Genomic DNA, 20,347 nt, shown 5'->3' with positions numbered 1-20,347 from the left:
GGCCATCTAGAGCTCTGCTTGCCAGACCACCCGGTCCTCGTTTTTGTTCATCACTGTGAGTTGCAATACAACTGTGCGCATCTTTCTCATTATTATTTTGCTAATACCTTCACAGTACCTGGAAAATAGTAGCTATTTTAGGATTTTTAAATGAATTAATTAATCATTTGGTCATCTTGATTGAATTTGGAAGACCTCCTTAATGTATTACCTGCAAATTTACAAATTAATCTCCTTCATTGTATGTGCACTTTTGTGAAATTCAGTTGTAAATTTTTTTCTCTTGTCATTGTTCCAAATATCTGGGAGTAAATTCTGTTTAAGGCTTATGGCCTCCTGTGCACGTACTCCACTGATGTTTCAGATAGGGTCCCAACAGAAAATTGATGGCAACCCAAGTTGGGATAGTTCAAGGAAGGTTTGATAAAGGTACTTCTTACATAGACATGGGGACAGTGTAAGGACACCACAAGGAATAGTTGAGTAACCGTTGGAGCTATTACTACCTCTAGGCCCCAAGAGACATGGGATGAGCGAAGTTCCTGGGTATGTGCAAGTACAGTGTTGTGGGTTGCATGATGGCCCCTAAGAAGATACTTCCAAGTCCTAATCCCAGAACCGGTGAACATGACCTTATTTGGCAAAGGGGTCTTTGTAGATATAATTAAGGATCTCGAGGTGAGATCATCCTGGATTTAGGGTGAGCTCTAAACCAATGACAGATGAGCTTATAAGAGAAAGGCGGAGGGATTTTTGAGACACAGAGGCACACAGAGGAGCAATGTGAAGGTGGAGGCAGAGCTTGGAGTGATGCGTCTACAAGCCAAGGAACACTGAGGATTTCCAGCAGCCATCAGAAGCTAGGAGAGAAGCATGGCACAGAGCCTCCTAGAGCCTCCGGAAGGAACCAGTACTGCCTACACCTTGATGTTGGACTTCGGCATCCATAACTGTGAGAGCGTAAATTCCTGTTGTTTTAAGCCACCACGTTTGTGGTCATTTGTTGTGGCAGTCTGGGAAACTAATACTGATGGTGTTGTGGTGGCAGGGTACAGCCAGCCTGAGGTGACCCCAGAGATAGTAGCTAGGAGGATACTACCCTAATCTCACTATTCTTTCCATCCGCCTGCTGGGGCTGATCATTGGCCAAGTGCTGCCCGAAGCCAGAGGATAAGGGGGCTCAATGATGTGTTACAGACCAGGGCAGTCTCCTGGGAGAGGGAGAAGGGTGGAGGTGAAAGATGGATTTGGAGGGGCAAATTGAAAATATACGGCACATCTCTTTTTAGGTTACGGTAGGGTAACCATAGATCCTGATTTACCTGGAGTAGTTTGGTGTTTACCTGTTGTTTCAGTGGAAGGGTTAATTTTGCATCTTTTCTCTCTTGTGTCCAAGTTTAAATAATAAATTATATAGTCACATTAATTATAGGTTAAAATCCAATTGGATCATTATTCAAATGGAGATAAAATCTGCTGTAGGGTATGTTAAGTAAAGCAAGTCACACCCATCAAGATGTCCTCTCTCTTGATTGCTCTATGATTCTAGCCATTCTTGACAGGTGTAAGGAGAAAATGTAAGACTTTCTGAAGTTAACAAGAACACAACTGTCTCCAAAACCTGGATCATATGCCCCATATTTTCTGCATTTAACTTTTTTCACTGCATCTTGGAGATCTTTTAAGACACAGATCTCCCCTATTCCTTTTCACTAGTTCATAGTACCCCATAATTTATTTACCCATTCCCCTACTGGTGAACATTTATTATTTAAAGTTATCTATGGGGACGTCCCTTGTGGCACAGTGGTTAAGAATCCACCTTCCAATGCAGGGGACACAGGTTCTATCCCTGGTCCGGGAAGATCCCACATGCCATGGAACAACAAAGCCCATGCTCCACAACTACTGAGCCTGCGCTCTAGAGCCCACGAGCCACAACTACTGAGCCTGCATGCCACAACTACTGAATCCCGCATGCCTAGAGGCTGTGCTGTGCAACAAGAGAAGCCACCGCGATAAGAAGCCCACGCACCGCAACAAAGAGTAGCCTCTGCTTGCTGCAACTAGAGAAAGCCAGCACAGCAATGCAGACCCAATGCAGCCAAAAATGAATAAATAAAAACAAATTAATTTATAAAAAATAAATAAAGCTACCTATGGACACAGTGCTTCAGTGACTACTCTTGTACATGTTTTTTGTGTAGATATGTGAGTATTTCTAGAATGGACACTGTGAAAGAGTTCTTAGCTACAGACAAGAATCCATTCTGGCTAGTTTAAGGGAAAGAAATTTATTAAAATAGATGTTAGTTCACAGAATCATTAGGAAGGCTGGAGAAAGGTTCCAGGTTAAGTTTGAAGGACCAATGCCCAGGACTTCACTGTCAGATGGGTTTAGGTTTTTGCTTCTGGCACTGACTTCAGAACCACAGGGCAAACCAGCTTGGTGATGAACAGAGGCTACCATCTTTGCCACTACTCTTGTTACAGAATAGAGACCCCATGCAGATTCAGTTTTCTTACATTGCTCAATTCTCAGTTGAAATCTTAAGTGGGTGTGTCTAACTGGTCACATGCCTGTACCCTAGCTGGCTACAAGGGAGGTCAGGGGTTAAAAACAGAAATCTATCAGGAAGGCAGGCCTGACAATGTGGAAACTGATGAAAGTGTTGGGAGGCTATTTCAAAGATGTTGTTAGGTTCACATGACAAATGTCCACTGCAGGTAGCAGGAAGTGGAATTGTTTGCTTGAAGGATATATGCACTTTAAATTCTGGCACACCAAAAGTCTGCCAAGCTGACTTCAAGGAAATGTAGACCAATTCATATTTCCACCTACAGTGTACGATAATTCCTTTTTCCCTAATCTTCTCCGGCAGTAGATAATATTGTTTCTTCAAAACTTGTGACAATTTTTGGCAACCTGATGGTGAAAAAAAGATCCTACTTTATTTAAATCTGTTTTTCTCAAAATTGTTTAGGTTAACATTTTTTAAAATAATTTTTTGATGACTAATAAGAACCTGCTGTATAAAAAATTAAATAAAATAAAATTCAAAAAACTAGTTTTTTATTTGTGTTTTGAACAGCTCTATTTCAGTCTGCCTATTTATTTATTTATTTATTTTTGGCTGTGTTGGGTCTTCGTTGCTGCGCATGGGCTTTCTCTAGCTGCAGTGAGCAGGGGCTACTCTTCGTTGCGGTGCACAGGCTTCCCATTGTGGTGGCTTCTCTTGTTGCGGAGCATGGCCTCTAGGCACGCGGGCTTCAGTAGTTGTGTCACTAGGGCTCAGTGGTTGTGGCTCGTGGGTTCTAGAGCGCAGGCTTAGTAGTTGTGGTGCGTGGGCTTAGTTGCTCCACAGCATGTGGGATCTTCCCAGACCAAGGATCAAACCCATGTCACCTGCATTGGCAGGTGGATTCTTAACCAATGTGCCACCAGGGAAGTCCTTAGGTTAACATATTTTTAATCTTTATTAATCATTTGCTCTTCTTCTGAGTCATAGTTACTTATATATCCTACTATTTTTTTGTACTAAGTTGTGTTTTTGTTTGCCTATTAATGTTTTGTCTATATAATCTGGGTATTGATTTTGAGTGTACGTTACATATATTGTGCTATACAATAGGAGTTTGTTGTTTATTTATTTTATATATAGTATTGAATAGTTTGTATCTGCTAAACCCAAACTCCTAATTTATCCCTCCTCCACCTCCTTTCCCCTTTGGTAAACATAACTTTGTATTCCATGTCTCTGAGTCTGTTTCTGCTTTGTAAATAAGTTCATTTTTATCACATTTTAGATTCCACATATAAGTGATATTGTATGGTATTTGTCTTTCTCTTTCTGACTTAACTTCATTTAACATGATTGATGTTGAGCATTCTTTCATGTGTTTGTTGGCAGTCTGTATATCTTCTTTGGAGAAATAAAGACCCCGAATAGCAGAATCAATCTTGAGAACAAAAAACGGAGCTGGAGGAATCAGGCTCCCTGACTTCAGACTATACTACAAAGCTTCAGTAATCAAGGCAGTATGGTACTGGCACAAAAACAGAAAGATAGATCAATGGAACAGGATAGAAAGCCCAGAGATAAACCCATGCATATATGGTCACCTTATCTTTGATAAAGGAGGCAGGAATGTACAGTGGAGAAAGGACAGCCTCTTCAATAAGTGGTGCTGGGAAAACTGGACAGGTACATGTAAAAGTATGAGATTAGATCACTCCCTAACACCATACACAAAAATAAGCTCAAAATGGATTAAAGACCTAAATGTAAGGCCAGAAACTATCAAACTCTTAGAGGAAAACATAGGCAGAATACTCTATGACATAAATCACAGCAAGATCCTTTTTGACCCACCTCCTAGAGAAATGGAAATAAAACCAAAAATAAACAAATGGGACCTAATGAAACTTCAAAGCTTTTGCACAGCAAATGAAACCATAAACAAGACCAAAAGACAACCCTCAGAATGGGAGAAAATATTTGCAAATGAAGCAACTGACAAAGGATTAATCTCCAAAATTTATAAGCAGCTCATGCAGCTCAATAACAAAAAAACGAACAATCCAATCCAAAAATGGGCAGAAGACCTAAATAAAATTTGAACTATTTTTCTTTTTCTTCTTTTTTTAAATTTATTTATTTATTTATTGCTGCTTTGGGTCTTCATTGCTGGGTGCGGTCTTTCCCTAGTTGCGGCGAGCGGGGGCTACTCTTCATTGTGGTGCACAGGCTTCTCTTCTTCTCTTATTGCGGTGGCCTCTCTTGTTGTGGAGCATGGGATCTAAGGCACGCGGGCTTCAGTAGTTGTTGCCCACAGGCTCAGTAGTTGTTGCCTGTGGGCTCTAGAGCTCCGGCTCAGTAGTTGTGGCACACAGGCTTAGTTGCTCCGCGGTATGTGGGATCTTCCTTGACCAGGGATCAAACCCATGTCCCCTGCATTGGCAGGCAGATTCTTAACCACTGTGCCACCAGGGAAGTCCCTATATTTTATTTTTCTGTAATTGTTTTTTGTTAGAATGTATTAGCGTTTCCTTCAGAACTGTGTTTGTCCATCACTTGGTAAACCTTCTTGGTCTCTCCTCAGAACAGTGTGTAAAGAGCTAGATAGTAAATATTTTAGTCTGCGTGGGCCACAGACCAAACGGTCTCTGTTGCAATGATTCAACTGTGTAGTTAGAGCACATGACAACATGTAAACAAATGGGCATAGCTGTGTTGCAATAAAACTTTATTTATGGACACTGAAATTTGAATTTCATATAATACCCATGTGGCATGATGAATTCTTCTTTTGATATTTTTCTATCATTTAAAAAATGTAAAACCACTCTTAGCTCACTGATTATTCAAATACAGGAGGTAAGCTGGATTTGGCTCCCAGACTGAAGTTTGCTGACTCTGCTGTAGACTGGGGGAATCTGGACACTGGCTCCAAACTTGTCAGGAAACAGCAGTGGGACCTTAGACCCTGCTCTATCATCTGTACAATGAGAGGGGAGGCTGAGGGAACCTCAAGGGCTTCGTCCTATTCTAAGGTTCTATGGTTCTGATTAAGGGTCGTAAGAGGTGAACATTTGTGTACTACCACTTGCCAGACACTAAATACACAGTGTCTTTCTTTGAGGGAGCCATTATGATCCCCATTGTACTGATGAGGAGACAAGGATCAAAGGGGCCCGGCAGCCTTCTGCTTAAGATCAAATTATTTGAAAGTGGAGAAGCTAGAATTCAAATTCACTGCTGTCTGCTCTCCTCACTAAAACTCAGTGTCCTTTGTATCTTTTACTTTCTTTCAAAAAGAAACTTTTTATTGTTGTAAAATATATATAGCGGGCTTCCCTGGTGGCGCAGTGGTTGAGAGTCCGCCTGTCGATGCAGGGGACGCCGGTTCGTGCCCCGGTCCGGGAGGATCCCACATGCCGCGGAGCGGCTGGGCCCATGAGCCACGGCCACTGAGCCTGCGCGTCCGGAGCCTGTGCTCCGCAACGGGAGAGGCCACAGCAGTGAGAGGCCCGCGTACCACAAAAAAAAATATATATATATATAGCATGAATTTGCCATTTTAACCATTTTTAAGTGTACAATTCAGTGGCGTTAATTACATGCATCATTATGCAACAATCACCACCATCTATTTCCAAAACCTTTTATCACCCCAAATGGAAACTCTGTATTAATTAAGAAACAACTCCCCATTTTCCTTTCCCCCAGCCTCTGGTAACTATGAATCTATTTTCCATTAGATTTTATTTAATTAAGGAAATTTTAGTTAAATTTCTTGTCATCCTACTTGGTCTCCGATCAGTGTCTATGAAACTGCATACCCCAGACATCTTCAGCACCATCTCTCAATCTTCCCCTCTTTGGTTAGAAGCAAGAGCAGACTTTAAGGCTGATGCTGTGTCTTCCAGGTTCACACCCTTTTCTCTCTGCTTATTTACCTTTTACACTATAGTATTCTCAACATAAGTATAAACTTATTGAATTCACAAATATAATAACAAAATATGATTTTGTCCCAATTCTCTAGAATTAGGACAAATTCTAGAGTAATTTCCTCTATTCCACGTGGACTCTGTTTCCACATCAGTGAGTCAAAAGTCAGGATATAGACATATTAGCTGGCATGCTATCAGCATTCAACAAAAGCTGATTGTATAATTGGAGGATGGTTGAACAGGTGGATGAAAATCAGAGTTCTCGCTGAGACAGGTGTCTCAGACCAGAAAAGATTGTGGAAAAGCCCAAAGAAGGGTCATCTCCAACTAGGACTGATTGATTCAACAAATGTCTGTTGGCATTTGACTGTCTATCAGCCCTACTGAGAACTAAACACTGCACTGCCAGTAGTTTTCTAGATGCTGTGGAGACAGTAGTGACGAATCAGATGAAAACTTCTGCCCTCATAGGGAGAAGGAAAATAAGCAAATTAAATATATATGTATTTATATATACATATATATAACACAATATATATAACATACATAACATATATAGTGTATTTATTTGAAATATAGTACAAGTGTATTATATGTGTATATGATAGGTGTACATTGTATACACAAATGCATACATGTGCATTGTAAGGATTATACATGTATTATACATGAATGCAGGCAAAGTATATGTATGTATGTATGGAAGGATGGATGCATTGATCCAGATCGTGATAAGTGCTAAGGAGAAAAGTGAAATGGAGATAGGGTTGAAGTTTTATATCAAGTGGGCAGGGAAGGCCTCATGAGATGACTTGAGTAAAGACCTGAGGGCGTGGGGGACTCAGCCGTGCAGGAATCCGCACGTTACATACAGCAGGAGCAGCACAACTGAGCTAGGGGTGTGTCTGGCTTTAGCCAATGTGATGAGCACAGAGGCAGAGGAAGATGAAGCCAGAGAGGAGAGGCAGAGGACAGATAGTGTAGACCTTGGTTTTAGCAAGGGCTTTTACTGGAGACAGCCATCTCTTTTCAAGGTCCTCACTGACTTTCCTTTACTTACTTTCAGTTAAATTACACAGTTTATGTTCTGGCAGAATCACTGTGGCCACACTGGGAATGAACCTGCTGAGGGCCAAAAGCAGACCCAGAGGCATCAGGTAGGAGGCCGCTGTAGTGATCCAGGCGAGTTTGGACAGGACTTGGATGAGAGTGGTTGTAACAGGTGAGGGGAAGAATACCAGACTCTGGATATATTTTTAAGGTTGAACCAACTGGATTTACTGGTAGACTAGACGTGAGTATGAGACAAAGAGGAGAGTCATAGATGATATCAAGATTTTTAATCTTAGAAACTGTGATAGTCCAGCATTATCGATAACACAAATACCTTCAATATCTTTGCTGAAGACCAAAGGCCTAGAGAGGGAGCTTTACTGTGTGGATTTGCTGATCCAGAAAGCACAGCCTATCTAAGCCTTTAGCCCCAAATGCCTCTACAAAGGGTGGGGAAGGGAGGGGAGGGAGGACTTCTCTGGAGCTTCTACTACTCGAGAACTGTGCAAACAGCTTTGGCTGTGGACCCACTGGACTAATCTCATCCCTACACTGCCCAGATGTGCAACCCTGGATAATTAAGGTGCATTAGAAATTGTGCTGGATTTAGAGCCAAGGACTCCTGAGTTCTAACCCTGATTCCTCCGCTAGTCTGCTGCATGCCTTTGGGATAATCCACACACCCTCTCTAAGTCTCATTTTCCTCAGTTGTATAGTAGTGTCAATAATACTACCCTGTCTGCTGCTTGGAGGTGCTAAGAAGCCCAAAGGAGGTAGTGAGTGTGCTTATCAGGTAAATATGTTATAATGCACCAAATAGCTTTTTGTTCATAGCCATTGCCCTCCAGATCCACTCTCTACCCTTCTTCACCCTGCTTGTGCCTGGGGAAATTAACCTGTATGGACACATTAACACACTCCCTTGACCTCTCATTGGATATATCCAGAGCTGGTAGGAAAAGGGAAACAAAAGGTGGAGAGTGAGCTTGGAATACCTATTCCCCCACCCCCCCACCCCGATCCTTCCAGACGTCCCTCTGCTGACAGTCACAGCTCCTGACCAGTGCTCCACTCTACACAGCTCTTTATCCCCTGGTTCTGGTAACTGCTCCCTCTCTTCCACTCTTCAGGCCTAAGAGTGATGAAGGTGGCCCACCCTTACTGGCCCTGGGGTATTGCACGGGGTATCCCTGTGGTTTCCCTACCCTCCTTTGTAAGTAGTGCCTTTTTATTAAGCTCTCATCTGTTACCAATTTAGCTCCACCATTTGTTTTCTGCCAAGATCTTGACTTACAATCATCAAACTATTACTTCCTGTGTCTCCAGGATAGTCCCATGCTTTTATCTACTGTTTGGGGATAAGAATAAACCCTCCCGGGCTTCCCTGGTGGCACAGTGGTTGAGAGTCCGCCTGCCGATGCAGGGGACACGGGTTCGTGCCCCGGTCAGGGAGGAGCCTGTGCTCCACAACGCGAGGGGCCACAACAGTGAGAAGCCCACGTACCGCAAAAAAATAATAATAAAGAATAAACCCTCCCATTTGGCCATTTCCGTGATGGCTAGTCTAGGAAACAGAGACCCTGTATTTCAGTACATGAGGTTTAGAACAGAGTTCTTAAAACTTCCCTCAATAGAACAGTCTGAGGTTCACAGTTTTGGGTGACTCCCTATAAGGGGGAATTGAAGACCACTCCTCCGCCTCCATCCTACTTTGGAGTTTTGGCTGCTTCTTGGGAATTTATATAACTTGCTCCTAAGTGATCAACCAACTCTTCAGTATGGAAAGTGTTGTGTGGGTAGTTATATCATTAAGTTAGCCAGGATAGATGACCAGATAGGATTTTTGGTCAGTCTTGACCTAATCTTCCAGATACCAACCCATTTCTGTGAGGCATGGCCTGCATTGCAGATCTCCTTCTGGGCTCTGGGAATCCAGAGGTGTTCACGTCCCCAGATGGCAGCAGCTCCTTCAGGCCTTTGATGGTTTGGGATTTTAGTGGTAGGCGTAGACCAATCTGCTCATTAAGGCAGAGCTCACAGATCCGGTTGCCCAGCATGTGCCAAAAGATGGCTTTCCCAGTCTTCCTGTTACTCATCAGGACACTGAGGAAATCGTGCAGGTCCTGCCATAGGTCCAGGAGTTGGACCTCCACTTTCAAATTTTGCTTCTTCGGGTGGTCCCAAAAGGGACTCCCTGCAAGGCATCAGCACACAAGGCCCAGTGGCTGTACCCCAAGGAGAGGTTTTGCTCCACGGCCTTCTTAATTGTCATGTGGGGGGAGTAATTGATGATGGGGGTGACAGTCCTCAGGTGGGTAAAGAATGATGTCTCAGAGAGGCCCTCCATGTGGAGGTGGCTCTTGGCTTTGTTCTTCACATTGGACTTCTTGGCACAGAGAATATCCTTTTCCCAGAAACTGATAATTCTCTCCTTTAAAGAGGTCTCTTTCGGGGAAGGCATTTGTATAACCAACTTGCCTTGAGGAAACAGCTCCTGGGGGAGCAAAGTGTTGATATCTGGGCTGGTACTCACTTCCAGAGACCAAGAGCCATGGTCTGTCAACTAACACATCTTCCTCTTGGCCTTCCCGCTCGAGTACCGCTTCTGGGGGTGGTGCCCCTTCTTGATGCTCATACTCAGAGGGAGCCCTCCTACGTGGGTATAGCAGATACTGTACGGGCGAGTCTCGTATTCCTGCATCAGAGCCTGGCACGATTCCTCCTTGGCCATGATCGTCTTAGCGTGGGTGTAAAAGTTTGGGAGCCAATAGCTCTGGAGTTTGAACAGAGCCACTTTTTGCTTGTGACTCAGGATTTCCCTCCTGGTGGTTGACTGGTTGGGATGCCAGACGGAAAGGTTCAGAAGGGCCTCTGGAAAGAAAGATAAAGGATGAAAATGATGTGGAATGGTGAGGTTTTTGAATTTTTCCAAATGTTTTTGTGTCCTGGGGTGTAGACAGGTCAGATATATAGTGAACATGTTTTTAGGGTTTGTTCAACACACAGTGACCCCTTCTTCTGGTTACCTTCCTTCTTCCCCAGAGAAATAACCGTTTTGTGGGATTCCTCAAGTTACTTTTCAGACTACTGAAAGTTATTGTAAAGGAAAGCAAGAGGTACACAAAAACATGTTCAAGAACAGGAAACATGTACCTCTGAATGGGGTTTCTCAAAGTTAGATCTGACTGAAGGAAAGAGTTTGGACTGGACAAATTGAAAAAATCCCAACTAGCCCTGATTTTAATGTCATCAATTCTCAGTTATCTACATGAATAAAGAGGAGTGTGACAAAGCCCAAACAGCGAGTCTTCTGGAACACATTTGTATTTGGGTTAGGAACACCTTCTCAGTTAATAAATAAATACATTTGAATGAACCTGATGTTCTAGGGAAGGGGTTGGCAAACTTTTTTCGGTAAAGAGCCAGTAGTAAGTATTTTATGCTTTGTAACCCATATATAATCTCTGTTGTACAGTCTTCTTCTCCTTTAAGCCTCTAAAAACACAAAAACACTCTTAGCTCCTAGGCCACATGTACTGCATTTGGCCTGTGGACTGTAGTTTGTTCTCAAGAATCCCAATTGAAAAATAAAACAAACCAACAACAAAAACACGCCATGCAGGCTTAGAGGTGCAGGAGCTATTCAATTACCCTGTCCCAATTCCCCTTCGTTCTTGCCAGCCACCCTTCACTGACAAGTACTATCTCAGGAACAGGCACATACCAGCTTCAGGACAACTGGTCTCTCTCAAGCCCTTCCCTGTTTAGGGTTGGGGTTCCCACTGATATCCCTGATGGAGAGGGTAGCAGTCTGCAAGGCAAGAGACTGGGGACTATCAGACACTGGATTGATTTTTTTCTTATATCTCCCAGGGATTTCACTTCGGATATGCTTTATAATTCTCACTGATGTTCATGTTGTAGAGAGTCACCACCCGTGAGCTTTCCTGCAGATGGGTGGCCTTCAGCATGAAGAGGAGGGACAGGTAGTAGTCTCTCACTTCCATGTCCACCTCATCTATGCTCAGGATCTTCTCAGCAAGAATCCAGAAATCCACCAGCTCTTCACCTATGGGTCGGACAGGATAGGATAGGCACCGAGCTGCACCCCAATCTTGCCCCTCAGCGGCTGCATCTGCATGTGGCCTCTGATCCCCCCACCCCCAACCACCAGCTTGCTCTAGTGCCTCCAACATCACCTTCAGCCACTCCTTTGGCTTAAGGCATCACCTCCAGAAACGTCCTAATGCAGGAGCTGATGGGAGGCATGGAAAAAAGGGACTTAATACACAGGAGTCTTTCATGAGTTTTTTTTGGTTGTTAGAAAAACTGTCAGTTTAGGGAAAACCACGAGACTCTGAGAATAAATCATTAGACATTTAGGTTTTGTCCAAAAAATAAAGATCAGGGGTAAAAGAACATTTCCTAGATCATGACTCAGAGCAGCCTGCAGAGGACACTGGAGCCAAAAGGTGCCAAAGACTGCATTCCCTGTTTCACAGCTTTGCCAGGGCAGAAGTCTGAGTGACAAACTGTGAGACAGTCGGTCTAGTTCTTCCCTGCCTGATCCATGGTGATCCAGAATTTCACCTTTAAACTAGGATTTGTTCCTCCATGAAATTTAATTATGATGAACAGGAATGTCAGCCAGTGCTCACTGCCAGCTTCCTAGACTCATCAACTACTGGACCCAATAGAACAGAAAGCAGGACATCTCAACACTTTCTGGCATAGGTGTGGCCTCAGAGTTCTTCTCAACACAGTCCTCCAAGTATCTACTACCCAACCACCACAGTCGACATGAGAGTTTAATCCCTTTTGCTAACCATGGACTAAAACACAGAGGAAAGAACTCACCAGCAGTTGCTTGCCCAAGTGGTAAAAATGTAAAAAGCAGAAATGTCTACCTGGCTTGATGCTGTTTGTCCTACTTACCTGCTTTATAGTTTGTTCCATAGTCACCCTCAGGAGCTCCTATCCCTCTCCCTCTCCGAATCCACACATCTACTACTGGGCATATACCCTGAGAAAACCGTATTTCAAAAAGATTCAGGTACCACAATATTCATTGTAGCTCTATGTACAATACCCAGGGCATGGAAGCAACCTAAATGCCCATTGACAGACAAATGGATAAAGAAGATGTGGTACATATATACAATGGAATATTACTCAGCCATAAAAAGGAATGAAATTTTGGGTCATTTGTAGAGACGTGGATGAATCTAGAGACTGTCATACAGAGTGAAGTAAGCCAGAAACAGAAAAACAAATATCATATATTAACGCATATATATGGAACCTAGAAAAATGGTACAGATGAACCTGTTTGCAGGGCAGAAATAGAGACACAGATGTAGAGAACAAACGTATAGACACCAAGGGGGTAAAGTGGCTGGGGGTGGTGGTGGTGGTGGGATGAATTGGGAGATTCGTACTGACATATATAGACTATTATGTATAAAATGGATAACTAATAAGAACCTGCTGTATAAAAAATAAAGAATATAAAATTTAAAAAAAAAGACACTCAGCTCAGTAAGATTCACTATTCAGCTGTAGATGAAACATTTGGATTTAAGTCTGAGAATGCCTACTAGGAGAGAAAGAGATGTGTTGACAAAATCAGCAAAAGTTTCATCCTCTAGAAGAATTATAAGATATGTGGAACCAATCATCTCTATATGGGGAGAAAAAAATCTCTCATAAGCAGGATTGCTTTGAGGATGGGAAAATGAAGCAATTGAATGGATCATTTCACAAGGGTAAATCTCAGCATGACGATGGCTTTTAGGGTCATCTAACTCAATATCTCCCCTCTCCAGGACCCTCGCCTGCAACATCGCATTGCTTAAACACTCCCAGCTGTGGGGAGCTCCCCGCCTCACAGGACTGCCCGTTCCATTTATGCAGAGAGAAAATAGTTTCATAAGATCTTTCCTACCGTGAACTGCCTTCCTTTACCTTCTTTCCGTTTGTTGAAACTCTGCCCTCTGAAGCTTGATTGAATTCATCTAAGTCCTCTTTTAATGGACAGAGATCCCATATTTACAAAGTCATTACAACCTTCTGCCTACCTTCACCCCCTCTGGCTAGTCACTAAGCATTTCTTCAATTATTCATCACATGACCTCCTTTCCATCTGGTTCTCTTCTCCTTGGCTAGAGGGGCACCCACAACTCAAGCATTCCACATCCTTCTCAGGGAGGAGCGTAAGACAACTATTACCCATGTTCTATGTTATATTAGCATGGCCGGAAATGGGGTTAGCTTTCACCATCTTTAATTTGTGCAGTCACTTTTCAGAAATCAAGTCAAATTTCAACTTGTCAGTTTGGGCCCAACATTAAAGCCCCCCAAAGAGGCTTTTTTGAATATATCGGTAATGCAACATATTTATTATTTCTCTCAAGCTTGATCATTGTGCTTCCCAAGTTAATCTAAGGAAATAAATGTTGACTGCCTCAAAACCAAGCATAGATACCACAGGTGGACAAGGTGGCCTCTCTAGGTTCATTCTAATTCACTGCCCCTAATTTTAGTGTATAATGTCAACTGGTAAATAGTAAGTTAATTGTTCTATCAATGGCCCAGCATTTTTCCATCATACCTAAAGTGTATAATGAAAGACTTACGGGGCTTCCCTGGTGGCCCAGTGGTTAAGAATCCACCTGCCAATGCAGGGGACGCTGGTTGAACCCTGATCCAGGAAGATCCCACATGCCACAGAGCAACTAAGCCCGTGAGTCACAACCACTGAGCCTGTGCTCTAGAGCCCGCGAGCCACAACTACTGAGCCCGTGTGCCGCAACTACTGACGGCCACCTGCCTAGAGCCCATGCTCCACAACAAGACAGGCCACTGTATTGAGAAGCCCATGCACTGCAACAAAGAGTAGCCCCTGCTCACCGCAACTAGAGAAAGCCCGCGCACAGCAACGAAGACTGAACGCAGCCAAAAATAAATAAATAAAATTATAAAAAAAACCCCACTCATATAATGAGAAACTTAAATATTATACACTAGTCCTATCTCTCAGCTAGCTAAATGTCTGGTGAGAAAAGTACATGGCACTCCACCTGGGTGAAGTTGTAATAACATAAGAAAACTAAATAATCCCCTTCATTACTTTTCCTAATGACACTTTGGTGGTTATTGTCTTCTAATAATAGAAATAGAAATAGAAACCCAGACAATCAAACACGATTGTAACAGAACTGATGCCCGTTCTTGCCCCCTGATCCATAGATGTCTTTTTCTTTTGCTACCTAGTGTTGTAAATATTTATGTGTTTTTTTCTATCGTCCTCCTCCTCAGCCCTCTGCTCATCTTTTTATGATAATTCCCTGATTTAATTTATCTATTCCACATGGATAATTTCAAAATCTATGTTCTCAGTCCAGACTTCTTTCTTTGGCTCTAGTTTTAAATATCCAATGAGCTATGGGACATCTCCACATGGACACCTGTCAAGCACTTTCATCTCAACGTTTTCAAAGCTGATCTGATAATTTTCCTTCCCAACCTTCTCCTTTTCCTGTTTTCCCAGTCTCAGTTACTGGAACCACCATCCAATTGTCTAAACCAGAAACTTGAAAATCATCTTTGATACCTGTTGCTCTGTTTCTCTCTCTCTCTCTCTCTCAATACTCCCCTATGCAGTGGAGGAGTATTCCTCAACTGTCTGCCTCAACAGACTGAGCTCCACGAGAGGTGGGATTTCTGTCTTTTCATCTTTCTTCCTCTAGACACTAAGAGTGTTTGCACAGTGTCTAAGTTCTGTAAATGTTGAATGAATTATTCTTTCAAGAAAAGATCTTCAATCGTTTGGACTTTTGTTCATTTGTTGTTATTCATAAATCCTGGCATGGATTTGCTGAATAAGATTATTGAGACAATCTGAGTGCAGGAAAGCAAGGCTTTGGATAAATTTCTCAATCGATTGTTTTCTATAGTCACACATACTGTTGGTGACAAGGGGCTTGACTGAGAGCAGTGCTTGGCATTAACAATACAGTCTTCACAGGATATAGGAACAAGGCTCTCCATATCCTCCACTTCCCTGTCCTATTTCTCCATTCTTGTTTTTCCATTCTCACCTGTTTTGCCTTCAAACTTCATAATAATCTGAGCAGGCTTTCAACATTCGTTCCACACAATAGTGATACTGATGTGGTAACAAAGAAATTGTTGGATAACCCCAAACCTCATGCTAGCCTTCTCCCTGGAGGCGGTATGACACAAAATGGGCCAATATGCATTTTAATTCTTCCCTCTTACTTATCCCGCCTAGTTGCCTTAGTTGTCTTATGAATGGGACTCTATCTGATCCTAAAAGATGTGGTGGCAAAAGGTGGGTTAAAGGGAGAAAAGAGAAGAAAAACAACTGGTATGAATAACATAAAATCTACATGTGGTGGCCCTGAATGACTGACTCATTCCTGTCAATGACCACGAAGGTGAGTGGTTTGCCTTATTTGGGGGGCTCAAAGCCGCGGAGACATCCCTCTCAGAGACTCACCAGCATTGCTCATGTGGCCTTGCTCTTCCTGCCACTGTGATTGATTAGGAGCAGAATTAGCCCCCAGTCAACAGAACCCTGCTCCTTATGAATGCACAATGACACCTTCTCCTAGGGGTTCCAGATTCTATACCTCTGGTAGAGACCTCAGTCTGAAAATAAGTCTTTATGTTACCTAATCTTCTGGATTCCCTTAACCATACAGACTCTTCCCATACTTAGGGCTTTAGTCCATACTGTTTGGTGTGGTTCGACAGTTTCTTTAAAATTGTTGTCTAATTCTAGATCCTGAGTTTAAGTTCTGTCTTTTTAACTTGATTTTATGCTTCGAGGGAGTAGGAATCTGTTCATTCATTTCTCATGTGTCTTTTGGATCCAATATCCTGCTAGAAATTTAACAGGTACACAGTGAATGTTTAATGACTTATCTCTCAGAGAAGCTGGAAAATTCAACCTAATATCCATGCTGTTTTCTACCCCTTCTCTTCCTTCCCAAATAGTTTCCTCTGGTTGGCTGTGGGTTACTATCCACTGGCTTTGAAAAAAGATTGAATAAACATTAGCTGAATGCCTTCCATGAGGAAGAATTAGATGAGGTGTTTATACTTGATTCTCATTCCATTCTCAGCCATGCAAAATAGGGATTATCATCACCTCCTTTTCAACGAAAGATAGTAAGTGCAACACTGAGATTGGACTCTGCCTATGTGATTCAAGAGCCCATCTTATTTCAAATGTGCCAGTAAATCAAACCTCCCTTTCACATGAAAAACATGTTTTAATGGGCTTAGAAATAAGTCTCTTGGACTTGCTCACAATGATGTGTTTTTCTGTATAATTTCTCCTGCCACTTCTTGTGCGTATCCTTATATGTTTAATTAGACTTTCTTTCCCACAGATGTTATAAAGGAAGACATAAACAATATCTATATGGAAAGGAGCTACTTAGAAAAAGGTACCCCACATATCTAAGAATTTTACCATAAGACTGAGACAAAGTCATTTAATATTTTCATCAAATCATAGCATACAAAAGAACTGCAGATTTTCTATGACCAATTTTGACCAGAAATGTTCTAACCCTGGTCAATCCCTCATTCATCTAGGCCAGTCACTCCAGAAAAATAGAGGCAAGCAAGAGGCAATATGGGAAAGAAGTTATAATTCTTTCATTTTAATTTTTCTCAGGATGGTATAATGATTTTCTATTGTAAACTGGGCCAGGCCTACTTCTGGGATCATGAGTAGCTCAAAGAAAAGAGCAGAACACTTTTGATCCACATAGAAAGAGTTTTAGAGATGAAGGACAATAATAACCGAAGAGAAAGGAGGCGGAAGTAATTTCTAGCAAGGTCTAAAACATTTGTAGCAAGTTGGAAATGTGGAGCTCAGCATGAGTTTACTCACAGAGAACAGCTGGTTATAAGACAAGTGTTCAGAAGATTTTAATGTGGAAATTAACTTTTGATACTCATTTTTTATTGCCTTCAAATGGGTTTGCAGAGTAAGTTCTTGTTCACTTGAAGGAGAGGCAAATGATTTTGGGTAGTCCCGGGTTTGGGTCTGATTTGCCACATTTAGATCCCTCCTTACACTGTCCTAGGATCCCTGTAAATTAGCCGAAAGAGGCTCCTGAACACTGAGTGGGCCAGGGGCAAGTGCATTTATTAGGGTTTTGTGTAGCTTTGTTTTGGTCACTCAGTCTCTGACCATCCTTCTTATTTGGGCTGAAAAATTGTGTGAGTCTTGGAGGGACTGTCTCCTGCCAGAGGGGCCGGACAGTCCCTCTCCTGTCCTGGCCACAAGGACACGGGCACCTGTCCTAGACTCAGCAGTCAGATCCTCCATCCAGGGCTCTTCATCTTGAAGGGGTGACTCAAAGCAGTTATACTCCAATAAACAATAATAGTTATAATAATTTTAAAAAGCAAAAGGAAAAAGCTCAGGGGCAATGAGAGATTATGCATGGTGGCGCTTATTACAGCAAAGGCTCATTGGTGATGGTGCCAGCAGTAGTGGCACAGTGGAGGTGTCCACAAAGGCTGAAAGAAGATGCTGTAGTTGAAAATTACCTTTGATTGCAATGGGAGGTGGTGCTAACCACCAAAATATATGTGGATATCATAATAGCAGCTATGGTGTATGGATATCAGAATGATCCAACACACAGATTCTTTGTGGTGGCAAATGATCATAGGGTCCCTTGGAAAAACTGTGTGGCAGGCTCAGTGAGATTCTACTTGAGAACATAAACTACATGGTGGCAGGAATTTTTTACCCTTTTTTCAAGTGATGCATCCCCAACATCTAGAGCAGTTTCTGTCACGTGGAAGTGCTCAGTAAATATTTGAGTGAATGAATTAATACGAATACGAACCAAAAATGAGCCGTCAGGTAGAATTCCAGACCCCTCATCCAATTTTCAGTCCTGAGTCAGAACTAGAAGCTCTTAAATGAAAAGAAAGCATTTTGCCCCTTAGGAAGAACCTTGTGATATATTTGCAAGTATTTCCTGGGAGTCTCTTCTTAACTTTTGCCAGAGATCTGCCGCCATTTCCAGGGTAAGGGTTCACTGGAGTAAAGGAGATGCCCAGAGCTTTGGGAAATCATTGCACACTAGATCTGCTCCAACACACAACTGGTAAGTGGTAGAGCTGAGACGTGAACTTAGGTATAATTTTTTAAAAAACAATATATTTTATATTTGCCTGATAATAATAATCATCTGGGGCACTTGTAAAATATACAAAACACTTGAGCCTCACCCAGGCTCTTCTAAGCTAGAGTTGTCAGAGCATGGACATGGTAATGTATGTGTTTTTTGTTTTGTTTTATTATTTGTTTATTTATTTATTTTTGGCCATGTTGCGTCTTTGTTGCTGTGCGCGGGCTTTCTCTTTTTGTGGCAAGTGGGGGCTTCTGCTTCTTGCGGTGCGCAGCCTTCTCATTGCTGTGGCTTCTCTTGTTGCAGAGCATGGGCTCTAGGCATGCGGGCTCGGTAGTTGTGGTGCACGGGGTTAGTTGCTCCACAGCCTGTGGGATCTTCCCGGACCAGGGCTTGAACCCGTGTCTCCTGCACTGGCAGGCGGATTCTTAACCACTGCGCCACCAGGGAAGCCCAATGAATGTGTTTAGCAAGCACCCCAGGTGATTCTTATCATCACACAAGTAAGGGAGACATCTGGTACCCTTTCACTTTGGGAACTAGAAGGTCTTGAAAGGATCAGGGATGTAACCATCATGTAATTCAAGCCTCTAGCCAGCGTTGTTGGCTTTTAGTCCTTGCTATTATTGGGGTGACAACACTCCATTTGGTTGCTAATAGCTCCAGTAGTCAGCCTCTTTGAGCTGCAGGGAAGATAGCAGGGCAGTGATTAGGAGTAGAGGGTGGCTTCACATAACTTCATTGAAGACAAGTCTAAAAGCATAGTGTCTTATCATTAATGGGTGTTGAACTTTGTCGAAAGCTTTTTCTGCATCTATTGAGATGATCATATGGTTTTTCTCCTTTAATTTGTTAACATGGTGTATCACATTGATTGATTTGAGTATATTGAAGAATCCTTGCCTTCCTGGAATAAACCCCACTTGATCGTGGTGTATGATCCTTTTAATGTGCTGTTGGATTCTGTTGGCTAGTATTTTGTTGAGGATTTTTGCATCTATGTTCATCAGTGATATTAGCCTGTAGATTTCTTTCTTTGTGACATCTTTGTCTGGTTTTGGTATCAAGGTGATGGTGGCCTCGTAGAATGAGTTTGGGAGTGTTCCTCCCTCTGCTATATTTTGGAAGAGTCTGAGAAGGATAGGTGTTAGCTCTGCTCTAAATGTTTGATAGACTTCGCCTGTGAAGCCATTTGGTCCGGGGCTTTTGTTTGTTGGAAGATTTTTAACCACAGTCTCAATTTCAGTGCTTGTGATTGGTCTGTTTGTATTATCTATTTCTTCCTGGTTCAGTCTTGGAAGGTTGTGCATTTCTAAGAATTAGTCCATTTCTTTCAGGTTGTCCATTTTATTGGCATATACTTGCTTGTAATAATCTCTCACGATCCTTTGTATTTCTGCAGTGTCAGTTGTTACTTCTTTTTCATTTCTAATTCTATTGATTTGAGTGTTCTCCCTTTTTTTCTAGATGAGTCTGGCTAATGGTTTATCAATTTTGTTTATCTTTGCAAAGTACCAGCTTTTAGTTTCATTGATCTTTGGTATTGTTTCCTTCATTTCTTTTTCATTTATTTCGGATCAGATTTTTATGATTTCTTTCCTTCTGCTAACTGTGGGGTTTTTCTGTTCTTCTTTCTCTAATTGCTTTAGCT

General features: G+C 42.3%; 1 protein-coding gene across 1 annotated transcript; it reads right to left on the bottom strand.

Moving 5' to 3' along the window:
* Nucleotides 1-9,388: 9,388 nt before the first annotated feature.
* RGSL1 (regulator of G protein signaling like 1) lies at nucleotides 9,389-16,044 on the bottom strand (the record flags this gene model as incomplete). Its single annotated transcript, XM_024732608.1, is given in 7 exon segments — nucleotides 9,389-9,445; nucleotides 9,448-9,710; nucleotides 9,713-10,381; nucleotides 11,418-11,579; nucleotides 12,446-12,533; nucleotides 13,108-13,190; nucleotides 16,032-16,044. Coding segments are annotated over 7 exon segments (1,335 nt in total), but the record flags the coding sequence as incomplete, so codon positions are not given.
* Between the last annotated feature and the right edge of the window lie 4,303 nt (nucleotides 16,045-20,347).

The sequence above is a fragment of the Neophocaena asiaeorientalis genome, unplaced genomic scaffold, assembly GCF_003031525.2.
Source record: "Neophocaena asiaeorientalis asiaeorientalis breed wild unplaced genomic scaffold, Neophocaena_asiaeorientalis_V1.1 scaffold119, whole genome shotgun sequence".
NCBI classification, from domain to species: domain Eukaryota; kingdom Metazoa; phylum Chordata; class Mammalia; order Artiodactyla; family Phocoenidae; genus Neophocaena; species Neophocaena asiaeorientalis.
This window is presented reverse-complemented; position numbering and strand designations above follow the sequence as displayed.